At 39.3% G+C, this 12,718-nt stretch overlaps 1 protein-coding gene across 9 annotated transcripts in view; it reads left to right on the top strand.

The window, feature by feature from the left end:
* Window positions 1-12,718, top strand: part of DMXL2 (Dmx like 2) — a gene marked incomplete at both ends in the record, with an annotated part of 175,883 nt that overhangs the window by 107,827 nt on the left and 55,338 nt on the right. For 8 of the 9 annotated variants that reach the window (XM_079701341.1, XM_079701337.1, XM_079701335.1 and 5 more), the window contains 2 exons: window positions 1,491-1,601; window positions 12,497-12,666. In XM_079701341.1, coding sequence (XP_079557467.1) covers window positions 1,491-1,601; window positions 12,497-12,666 — 281 coding nt within the window. The remainder of the gene's footprint in view (window positions 1-1,490; window positions 1,602-12,496; window positions 12,667-12,718) is intronic. The other variant, XM_079701342.1, reaches the window with a different exon arrangement.

Below are 12,718 nucleotides of genomic sequence, written 5' to 3'. Positions count from 1 at the left end.
TCTACTGTATGGGGACTCCAGTCATTTCTCATCACCTATTCTGTTACCACTCTGGTCCAAGTCACGTCACATTCTGCCTAATTATTAACAAAGTCTCCTACTAAACTGTTCCGTTCTTGTTACCCCAGTCTATTCTTCGCATAGGAATTAGTGATTATTTTAAAACAAAATCACATTAAATCTCTCCTCTACTCAACAAACACTGTGGTTTCCCATCTCACTTTAGAACAAAAAGCCAAATGCTTCAGTGATCTACAAGGCTCTTTGTGATCTGTGCTCACTTCCATTCTACTGCATTGTCTTCCTTGCTGTCCCACAAACACACTAGGCACATTCCTGTCTCAGGGTCTTTGCGCATATTGTTTCCTCTGCACAGAATACTTGTCTTCCAGATTTAGGCATGCCTCATTCCCTTACCTCCTCAGATTTCTCCTGAAATGTCATCTTATTGGAAAGTTTTTCCCTGGCCTCATTATATCAAATAGAACCCTCTTACCCCAGCACTCCCTTTCTCTCAGTCCTGCTTTATTTCTCTCAATAGCATTAATTTCCACTAGACACATTACTTCTTTATTGTTTGTCTCTGTCTCCTAAGATGTAAACACCCTGAGAGTGGAGACTTTGCCTTATTCCCTGCCAAACCCCCAGTACCTAAACTGTGCCTCCAATGTAGTGGATGCTTACTTTGTTGAATGAATACATGAGTGAGTGGATGAACAAATATAGCTGATGGGAAGTAGAGGTGGAACTTTGACAATTTAAAACATTTTATTTTCTTCAAGAAAATATTTGATTCAATACTCTTGAGTACTTCCTAAGTGGCAGTTACCAGGCTAGGAGCTGTTAGTATTTTTCTGTTTCTTTTATCCAACAATGCCTGTAATTTTGAGTAAACTTGCCATGCTTTCATACCTCTGCTCAACATTTGACTAAGAGTAAATTTGTGGAATCAAGGTTAGAGTTCAGCCTTAACTTGGTAACACTAGCCTGGGGAGTCAAATTTGAAATCTTTGAATAATGAATCTTCTGTATTTCATTGGAGCTAACCAACCTAGAAAATATTACCTATTTAATCATATAATAAATAATTTTACTTTATTATGTAATTCCTGTTTTTAAATCTCATCTGAATTTGCACAGGAAATATTTTTAAAATTATACCTAACTTACTATAGCTAATATATTTTTATTGGATTTCAAGACTTCTTTCCTTTTCATTTATTATGAGTAGCTCTAAGTACTATTATTACCTGTACTAATAGGTACCTATATTTTTCCCAATTTTTTTCATTTGACAGTTTTAATATATACATATGCTTTTTATAAAGCTGTATAAATAAAGATATTGAAGTGTTCAGAAAGGAATACACTCAAAAATATATATATATTGTGTAAATTATTATTATTATATTTAATGTTTATTTTCTAACTTTTTACTGGTTTGTGATTTGTTGCATTCCTTTTTCCTTAAACATATTTCCTCTTTGCAGGAAGAGACACATTAGATGAGTGTGGTTTGCGGTACTTACTAGCTATGCGCTTGCACACTTGCCTTTTGACATCGCTGCCTCCTTTATACCGAGTACAGCTGCTTCATCAAGGTATTGTTTGAAACTTCGTGCAACTTTTATTTCGTACTGAAGTGGTTAGTGTATTCATATTTGTGTCTAAGCATTAGTAAGTCAACATATGCATACCTATCACTAGCCTTAAGATCTTCCTGTCACAGGAAAATAAGGTACCCACTTACCTTTTTTCTATGTTATTTTTCAGCTGTATTCTGTGACTTTTGCTCATCTGTCTCAGTTTCTCAGACTTCAGTCACTAAAGTCATAGTAGTTTAAGTAAACTTAGTATGCCTGAGGTTGTAACCTAAAGTGGCCCTGGATTTCTATGACGCCTGATACCTTTTCTTTAAAAATTATGTAAATTTTGTCCTATGCATTATTATTTGTGTTTATTTTAATATAAGCATTATGTTCTAAATTATTTACTTACAAGTAAAGCTGATGTTTCATGAATATCTGCTGTATAGTAATCCAGTAGATTTGTATACTTTTAGCACACTGCCACATACCCTGATTTGCGATATATAGGTTTATATCGGCCCCCTAACTTAATAGATTAAAAAATCAAAACTATAGAGTTTAAAGTGACCTCCCAAGATATAGGACTATTTGTTAATAGAGAATTCCAGTGCAGTGGGCTGTGTTCCTTTTGAAACCAGCATCCTGGATACAGCCCCATAAAATATGCTTTAGTATTGTAGGACCTGGAATACCAGGCTTTATAGTTTGTTACTCTTACCCACAGTACTTACCCATTACCCTTTACCCTCAATAAATGTTCTTTGAAAATGTGATTACAAACATATGTCATATTCTGTCATGTTTTTAAACTATAATTCATCTATATGGTCCTTTATATTTTCTAAAAATACAAATTTTGCTGTTTTTTTTCCTATTTGAATTATCACTGTTAATGAATGACCTTATAACCTTGCATATAAATATTTATGTATATATCTGATTACTTCCTCATGTTTATTTTCTAGTAGTGAAATAACTGAATCAAAGGGCTTGAAAATTCTTTTTTTTTTTTTTTAATTTTATTTATTTATTTATTTATTTATTTATTTATCCTGTGTTGGGTCTTCGTTTCTGTGCGAGGGCTTTCTCTAGTTGTGGCAAGTGGGGGCCACTCTTCATCGCGATGCGCGGGCCTCTCACTATCGCGGCCTCTCTTGTTGCGGAGCACGGGCTCCAGACGCGCAGGCTCAGTAGTTGTGGCTCACGGGCCCAGTTGCTCCGCAGCATGTGGGATCTTCCCAGACCAGGGCTCGAACCCGTGTCCCCTGCATTGGCAGGCAGACTCTCAACCACTGCGCCACCAGGGAAGCCCGAAAATTCTTTTTTTTTTTTTAAACATCTTTATTGGACTATAGTTGCTTTAAAATGGTGTATTACTTGCTGCTTTATAACAAACTGAATCAGATACATATACATATGTTCCCATATTTCTTCCCTCTTGCGTCTCCCTCCCTCCTACCCTCCCTAGCCCACCCCTCTAGATGGTCACAAACCACCTAGCTGATCTCCCTATGCTATGTGGCCGCTTCCGACGAGCTATCTATTTTATGTTTGGTAGTGTATATATGTCCATGCCACTCTCTCACTTCAGCTTACCCTTCCCCCTCCCCATATCCTCAAGTCCATTCTCTAGTAGGTCTGTGTCTTTATTCCCATCTTACCCCTAGGTTCTTCATGACTTTTTTTTTTCTTAGATTCCATATATATGTGTTAGCATACGGTACTTGTCTTTCTCTTTCTGACTTACTTCACTCTGTATGACAGACTCCAGGTCCATCCACCTCACTACAAATAACTCAATTTCGTTTCTTTTTATTGCTGAGTAATATTCCGTTGTATATATGTGACACATCTTCTTTATCCATTCATCCGATGATGGACACTTAGGTTGCTTCCATGTCCTGGCTATTGTAAATAGAGCTGCAATGAACATTTTGGTACATAACTCTTTTTGAATTATGGTTTTCTCAGGATATATGCCCAGTAGTGGGATTGCTGGGTCATATGGTAGTCCTATTAGTAGTTTTTAAAGGAACCTCCATACTGTTTTCCACAGTGGCTGTAACAATTTACATTCCCACCAGCAGTGCAAGAGTGTTCCCTTTTGTCCACACCCTCTCCAGCATTTATTGTTTCTAGATTTTTTGATGATGGCCATTCTGACCGGTGTGAGATGATATCTCACTGTAGTTTTGATTTGCATTTCTCTAATGATTAATGATGTTGAGCATCCTTTCATGTGTTTGTTGGCAATCTGTATATCTTCTTTGGAGAAATGTCTATTTAGGCCTTCTGCCCATTTTTGGATTGGGTTGTTTGATTTTTCGTTATTGAGCTGCATGAGCTGCTTGTAAATTTTGGAGATTAATCCTTTGTCAGTTGCTTCATTTGCAAATATTTTCTCCCATTCTGAGGGTTGTCTTTTGGTCTTGTTTATGGTTTCCTTTGCTGTGCAAAAGCTTTTTTTGTTTCTTCTGTTGCGGTACACGGGCCTCTGACTTCTGTGGCCTCTCCCGTTGTGGGGCACAGGCTCCGGATGCACAAGCTCAGCGGCCATGGCTCACGGGCCAGCCTATCTGTGGCATGTGGGATCCTCCCGGACCGGGGCACAAACCCGCATCCCCTGCGTCGGCAGGCAGACCCTCCACCACTGCACCACCAAGAAAGCCCTGTGCAAAAGCTTTTTAAGTTTCATTAGGTCCCATTTGTTTATTTTTGTTTTTATTTCCATTTCTCTAGGAGGTGGGTCAAAAAGGATCTTGCTGTGATTTATGTCATAGAGTGTTCTGCCTATGTTTTCCTCTAAGAGTTTGACAGTTTCTGGCCTTACATGTAGGTCTTTAATCCATTTTGAGCTTATTTTTGTGTATGGTATTAAGGAGCGTTCTAATCTCATACTTTTACAAGTACCTGTCCAGTTTTCCCAGCACCACTTATTGAAGAGGCTGTCCTTTCTCCACTGTACATTCCTGCCTCCTTTATCAAAGATAAGGTGACCATATGTGCATGGGTTTATCTCTGGGCTTTCTACCCTGTTCCATTGATCTATATTTCTGTTTTTGTGCCAGTACCATACTCTCTTGATTACTGTAGCTTTGTAGTATAGTCTGAAGTCAGGGAGCCTGATTCCTCCAGCTCCATTTTTCATTCTCAAGATTGCTTTGGCTATTCGGTGTCTTTTGTGTTTCCATACAAATTGTGAAATTTCTTGTTCTAGTTCTGTGGAAAATGCCAGTGGTACTTTGATAGGAATTGCATTGAGTCTGTAGATTGCTTTGGGTAGTAGAGTCATTTTCACAATGTTGATTCTTCCAATCCAAGAACATGGTATATCTCTCCATCTATTTGTATCATCTTTAATTTCTTTCATCAGTGTCTTATAATTTTCTGCATACAGGTCTTTTGTCTGCTTAGGTAGGTTTATTCCTAGATATTTTATTCTTTTTGTTGCAATGGTAAATGGGAGTGTTTTCTTAATTTCACTTTCAGATTTTTCATCATTAGTGTATAGAAATGCCAGAGATTACTGGGCATTAATTTTGTATCCTGCTACTTTACCAAATTCTTTGATTAGCTCTAGTAGTTTTCTGGTAGCATCTTTAGGATTCTCTATGTATAGTATCATGTCATCTGCAAACAGTGACAGCTTTACTTCTTCTTTTCTGATTTGGATTCCTTTTATTTCCTTTTCTTCTCTGATTGCTGTGGCTAAAACTTCCAAAACTACGTTGAATAAGAGTGGTGAGAGTGGGCAACCTTGTCTTGTTCCTGATCTTAGTGGAAATGGTTTCAGTTTTTCACCATTGAGGAGGATGTTGGCTGTTGGTTTGTCATATATGGCCTTTATCATGTTGAGGAAAGTTCCCTCTATGCCTACTTTCTGCAGGGTTTTTATCATCAATCGGTGTTGAATTTTGTCAAAAGCTTTCTCTGCATCTATTGAGGTGATCATATGGTTTTTCTCCTTCAATTTGTTAATATGGTATATCACATTGATTTGCATATATTGAAGAATCCTTACATTCCTGTAATAAACCCCACTTGATCATGGTGTATGATCCTTTTAATGTGCTGTTGGATTCTGTTTGCTTGTATTTTGTTGAGGATTTTTGCATCTATGTTCATCAGTGATATTGGCCTGTGGTATTCTTTCTTTGTGACATCTTTGTCTGGTTTTGGTATCAGGGTGATGGTGGCCTCGTAGACTGAGTTTTGGAGTGTTCCTCCTTCTGCTGTATTTTGGAAGAGTTTGAGAAGGATAGGTGTTAGTTCTTCTCTAAATGTTTGATAGAATTCGCCTCTGAAGCCATCTGGTCCCGGGCTTTTGTTTGTTGGAAGAGTTTTAATCACAGTTTCAATTTCAGTGCTTGTGATTGGTCTGTTCATATTTTCTATTTCTTCCTGATTCAGTCTTGGCAGGTTGTGCATTTCTAAGAATTTGTCCATTTCTTCCAGGTTGTCCATTTTATTGGCATACAGTTGCTTGTAGTAATCTCTCATGATCTTTTGTATTTCTGTAGTGTCAGTTGTTACTTCTCCTTTTTCATTTCTAATTCTATTGATTTGATGAGCCTGGCTAATGGTTTATCAATTTTGTTTATGTTCTGAAAGAACTAGCTTTTAGTTTTATTGATCTTTGCTATCCTTTCCTTCATTTCTTTTTCATTTATTTCTGATCTGATCTTTATGATTTCTTTCCTTCTGCTAACTTTGGGGTTTTTTTTTGTTCTTCTTTCTCTAATTGCTTTAGGTGCAAGGTTAGGTTGTTTATTCAAGATGTTTCCTGTTTCTTAAGGTAGGATTGTATTGCTGTAAACGTCCCTCTTAGAACTGCTTTTGCTGCATCCCATAGGTTTTGGGGCATCGTATCTCCATTGTCATTTGTTTCTAGGTATTTTTTGATTTCCTCTTTGATTTCTTCAGTGATCACTTTGTTATTAAGTAGTGTATTGTTTAGCCTCCATGTGTTTGTATTTTTTACAGATCTTTTCCTGTAATTGATATCTAATCTCATAGTGTTGTGGTCGGAAAAGATACTTGATACAATTTCAATTTTCTTAAATTTACCAAGGCTTGATTTGTGACCCAGGATATGATCTATCCTAGAAAATGTTCCATGAGCACTTGAGAAAATTGTGTATTCTGTTGTTTTTGGATGGAATGTCCTATAAATATCAATTAAGTCCATCTTGTTTAATGTATTATTTAAAGCTTGTGTTTCCTTATTTATTTTCTTTTTGGATGATCTGTCTATTGGTGAAAGTGGGGTGTTAAAGTCCCCTACTATGAATGTGTTACTGTCGATTTCCCCTTTTATGGCTGTTAGTATTTGCCTTATGTATTGAGTTGCTCCTATGTTGGGTGCATAAATATTTACAATTGTTCTATCTTCTTCTTGGATCGATCCCATGATCATTATGTAGTGTCCTTCTTTGTCTCTTCTAATAGTCTTTATTTTAAAGTCTATTTTGTCTGATATGAGAATTGGTACTCTAGCTTTCTTTTGAGTTCCATTTGCATGGAATATCTTGTTCCATCCCCTCACTTTCTGTCTGTATGTGTCCCTAGATCTGAAGTGGGTTTCTTGTAGACAGCATATATGTGAGTCTTGTTTTTGTATCCATTCAGCCCATCTGTGTCTTTTGGTGGAGCATTTAATCCATTTACATTTAAGGTAATTATCAGTATGTAAGTTCCTATTCTCATTTTCTTAATTGTTTTGGGTTTGTTATTGTAGGTCTTTTCCTTCTCTTGCGTTTCTTGCCTAGAGAAGTTCCTTTAGCATTTGTTGTAAAGCTGGTTTGGTGGTGCTGAACTCTCTCAGCTTTTGCTTGTCTGTAAAGGTTTTAATTTCTCCATCAAATCTGAATGAGATCCTTGCTGGGTAGAGTAATCTTAGTTGTAGGTTTTTCTCCTTCATCACTTTACATATGTCCTGCCACTCCCTTCTGGCTTGCAGAGTTTCTGCTGAAAGATCAGCAGTTAACCTTATGGGGATTCCCTTGTGTGTTATTTGTTGTTTTTCCCTTGCTGCTTTTAATTTGTTTTCTTTGTATTTAATTTTTGATTGTTTGATTAATATGTGTCTTGGCATGTTTCTCCCTGGATTTATCCTGTATGGGACTCTCTGTGTTTCCTGGACTTGATTAACTATTTCCTTTCCCATATTAGGGAAGTTTTCAACTATAATCTCTTCAAATATTTTCTCAGTTCCTTTCTTTTTCTCTTCTTCTTCTGGGGCCCCTATAATTCGAATGTTGGTGCGTTTAATGTTGTCCCAGAGGTCTCTGAGACTGTCCTCAGTTCTTTTCATTCTTTTTTCTTTATTCTGCTCTGCAGTAGTTATTTCCACTATTTTATCTTCCACCTCACTTATCTGTTCTTCTGCCTCAGTTATTCTGCTATTGATCCCTTCTAGAGTATTTTTAATTTCATTTATTGTGTTGTTCATCGTTGCTTGTTTCCATTTTAGTTCCTCTTGGTCCTTGTTAAATGTTTCTTGCATTTTCTCTATTCTATTTCCAAGATTTTGGATCATCTTTACTATCATTATTCTGAATTCTTTTTCAGGTAGACTGCCTATTTCCTCTTCATTTGTTAGGTCTCGTGGGTTTTTATCTTGCTCCTTCATCTGCTGTGTGTTTTTCTGTCTTCTCATTTTGTTTATCTTACTGTGTTTGGGGTCTCCTTTTCGCAGGCTCCAGGTTCGTAATTCCCGTTGTTTTTGGTGTCTGTCCCCAGTGGCTAAAGTTGGTTCAGTGGGTTGTGTAGGCTTCCTGGTGGAGGGGACTAGTGCTTGTGTTCTGGTGGATGAAGCTCATCTTGTCTTTCTGGTGGGCAGGTCAACGTCTGGTGGTTTGTTTTGGGGTGTCTGTTGCCTTATTATGATTTTAGGCAGCCTCTCTGCTAATGGTTGGGGTTGTGTTCCTGTTTTGCTAGTTGTTTGGCATAGGGTGTCCTGCACTGTAGCTTGCTGGTCGTTGAGTGAAGCTGGGTGTTGGCGTTGAGATGGAGATCTCTGGGAGATTTTTGCTGTTTGATATTAGGTGGAGCTGGGAGGTCTCTTGTGGACCAGTGTCCTGAAGTTGGCTCTCCCACCTCAGAGGTACAGCTCTGACTCCTGGCTGCAGCACCAAGAGCCTTTCATACACACGGCTCAGAATAAAAGGGAGAAAAAGAAAGAAAGAAAGAAAGAAAGGAAGAAAGAAAGGAAGGAGAAAGAAAGAAAGGATAAAATAAAATAAAGTAAGATAAAATAAAATAAAGTTATAAAGTAAAAAATAATTATTAAGAAAAAAAGTTTTTTAAGTAAAAAACCAAAAAACAAACAAACAGAAATGGACGGACAGAACCCTAGGACAAATGGTGAAAGCAAAGCTATACAGACAAATTCTCACACAGAAGCATACACATACACACTCTCCAAAAGAGGAAAAGGGGAAAAAATAATATATCTTGCTCTCAAAGTCCACCTCCTCAATTTGGGATAATTTGTTGTCTATCCAGGTATTCCACAGATGCAGGGTACATCAAGTTGATTGTGGAGATTTAATCCGCTGCTTCTGAGGCTGCTGGGAGAGATTTCCCTTTCTCTTCTTTGTTCGCACAGCTCCAGGGGTTCAGCTTTGGATTTGGCCCCGCCTCTGCGTGTAGGTCCCCGGAGGGCGTCTGTTCTTCGCTCAGACAGGACAGGGTTAAAGGAGCCGCTGATTCGGTGGCTCTGGCTCACTCAGGCCATGGGGAGGGAGGGGCAACGGAGTGCGGTGCGAGCCTGCGGCGGCAGAGGCCGGCATGACGTTGCACCAGCCTGAGGGGCGCCATGCGTTCTCTCGGGGAAGTTGTCCCTGGATCCCGGGACACTGGCTGTGGCGGGCTACACAGGCTCCTGGGAGGGCAAGTGTGGAGAGTGACCTGTGCTCGCACACAGGCTTCTTGGTGGCGGCTGCAACAGCCTTAGCTTCTCATGCCCGTCTCTGGGATCCGCGCTGATAGTCGCGACTCGCGCCCGTCTTTGGAGCTCCTCTAAGCAGCGCTCTTAATCACTTCTCCTCGCGCACCAGGAAACAAAGAGGGAAGAAAAAGTCTCTTGCCTCTTCGTCAGGTCCAGACTTTTCCCCGGACTCCCTCCCGGCTAGCCGTGGTGCGCCAGCCCCTTCAGGCTGTGTTCACTCCCCCAGTCCTCTCCCTGGGATCCAACCGAAGCCGGAGCCTCAGTTCCCAGCCCCCGCCCGCTCCGGTGGTGAGCAGACAAGCCTCTCGGGCTGGTGAGTGTTGGTCGGCACTGATCCTCTGTGCGGGAGTCTCTCCGCTTTGCCCCCCGCACCCCTGTTGCTGCACTCTCCTCCGTGGCTCCGAAGCTTCCCCCCTCCGCCACCCGCAGTCTCCGCCCGCGAAGGGGCTTCCTAGTGTGTGGAAACCTTTCCTCCTTCACAGCTCCCTCCCACTGGTGCACGTCCCGTCCCTATTCTTTGTCTCTATTTTTTCTTTTTTCTTTTACCCTACCCAGGTACGTGGGGGGGTGGGGGTGGTTCTTGCCTGTTGGGAGGTCTGAGGTCTTCTGCCGGCGTTCAGTGGGTGTTCTGTAGGAGCTGTTCCACGTGCGATCTCCGCGTCTTACTCTTCCGCCATCTTCCCCCTCTCCCCTGAAAATTCTTAATTCTTGATAAATATTGTGACTTTCAGAAAGACCATGCTCATTTACATTCCCAGAACCAGTGTTTGATGATGCCCAAACTCAACTCATTGCAACACTTGATATTATCATTTAAAACAATGGAATAGGTTTAGAAAATGGTATCTCAAATTTTAGTTTTAAAATTTAAAATTTTAGTTTTAAATGATGGTCATATGGTACTGAATCACTTAATGACAATTGTGTATATTGCCTAGGGAGACCGAAAACACCTCAATTTTTTTTTTTTTTTTTTTTTTTTTTTGCGGTACGCGGGCCTCTCACTGTTGTGGCCTCTCCCGTTGCGGAGCACAGGCTCCAGACGCGCAGGCTCAGCGGCCATGGCTCACGGGCCCAGCCGCTCCGCGGCATGTGGGATCCTCCCGGACCAGGGCATGAACCCGTGTCCCCTGCATCGGCAGGCGGATTCTCAACCACTGCGCCACCAGGGAAGCCCCACCTCAAATTTTTAAAGCTTTGTCAAGTTCCATTTTCCCTTTGATACAGTTAAAACATTGGAGATGAGAAAAGTGACTGCTATTGTAGGTGATGGTCCAGGGAAAAACTTAAGTAGCTAGTAGACAAGCTAAGAAGAACAGAGATATATTGCAAAGAATAGCCTGCCATTGGTAGGCAAATAAAAATAAGTGCCTGCTGGTGCCCCTTGTTTTTTTCTTCCTAATACCTTTTTTCACTTCTAGTAGTTAGATTTCCAAATAGAGTTACTGCTCTCTTAATCTTCTTTCTGAACCAAATTCCTCTGACATGTCTGTGTGTATTTTTGTTTCCTTTTAGTCATACCAAAAATGTAATCAACCAAATTTCGTTTAAGGGTATAGAATATACTTTATATTGTTACTTTATATTAAAATTTTTATATCAGCAAAAGTGTGCATTTTGCATTGCCTTATAATAGCAATTTCTAAAGCAAAGTGTTTGTTTTTTTATAGTTATTTCATTCAGTGATTATTTCTTGAATCAGATTTAAATAGAGAATTAATCTGCTTTTTAGGTTCTGAAAAAATACAAATTGATGTTTTTAAGTTTTGTCCATTTTCCCCCTAAATTTATAGTGACAGTTAAGGCTTGTTGCATTGATTTTGTGATATGATTTCAAACACAGTATATAAATGTTATCAATGAGGAATTTAGAAGACTTAAGATTATTATTTAAAATGGTCCTAATAGTTTTTTTAATACTTTCCGTAGGAACTGTTGGGAAGCAGTAATTGTTAGAAAAGCTTTAAACTATATGGAAAATCTATATAGTAGTTGTTAATGAAAAAAATTATATGTGGTAATATTGATAGCCTTACAGCATTGGGAGTCCTGTGTTGTAATGTGACTATCAGACCATCATTGACCTCAGGCATTTCTTTGTTTCCAAAGGGATTCTAATAGGTGGCTGATTCGACTAGCCTGGCTTCTTTGCTGGGATCCTTGGGGTTCTTCGCAGTGGCATTCCCACTATCTAACATCACTCCTTGGTTCACTTCTCTCATGTTTCTTCTTCACCTGCTCTAAGTGGAGTAAAGTGTTATCAGTTGTTCAACTGTTGACAAACTCACTGAGGGTGTCACTAAACCCTATTTGTTGCCTCTAAATACAGCCTAGATCCCTGTCAGTCTTTTACCAGGGCATAAAAGTGTTTGCCATATGCCATCAGTAATTAGGCCGCTTTAAACTCTTTTTAACTGAGGCACCAAAGGCAGAGGAATGTGCCTCCTGACTATTCTTCCCCAGAACTCTCATCAAGTTTAAAGCTTGCTTTGAAGTGATATGTAGCTCCTTGGCCGGAGGGATGAATGGGGCAGTTTTCCATATCCAGTACTGAAGGATATGGTCTGCAAGCAAGTGGCACTGTGAAGCAACATCCACGAACATGGACCAACATATTTTGACTTGACCAGAGCTTTTACTCTTGATCAGTTTGGTGTGTGTACATACATATGAATGGCTTGATATTCAAATATCTTTCTTTCCAGCAATTAAGTTTTAGTGTCTCTATTCTTGCAGTGAATACGTTTCAGAATGATTTTGGTTTTGTGTATCCTGTCAGTGTTCTTGTATGTAGAAGCTTGTACTATAAAATCCTGAATGATGAAATCTTTTTTGATACTTTTTTTCAGCTTGAAAATTCTTTCCAGAATGAATAAATACATGATTATGTAAAAAATTGGTTTTGTTTTTGTTTTGATATAGTTCTGAAATTTATTATTTTGTATTTCTAATTTAGGTGTGTCTACTTGCCATTTTGCCTGGGCTTTTCATTCTGAGGCTGAGGAAGAGCTGATTAATATGATTCCGGCAATTCAGAGAGGGGACCCTCAATGGTCTGAGTTAAGAGCTATGGGAATAGGTTGGTGGGTCAGGAATATTAACACTCTTCGAAGATGCATTGAAAAGGTAACTTTACTTCATTGGATTTTGAAGTTAAGTCTTTTCTTAAAGCATAAAA

Source organism: Hyperoodon ampullatus (assembly GCF_949752795.1).
Source record: "Hyperoodon ampullatus genome assembly, chromosome: 3".
In the NCBI taxonomy this organism is placed as follows: domain Eukaryota; kingdom Metazoa; phylum Chordata; class Mammalia; order Artiodactyla; family Ziphiidae; genus Hyperoodon; species Hyperoodon ampullatus.
Note: the sequence above shows the minus strand (reverse complement) of the source record. Positions and strands in the feature narration are given on the sequence as shown.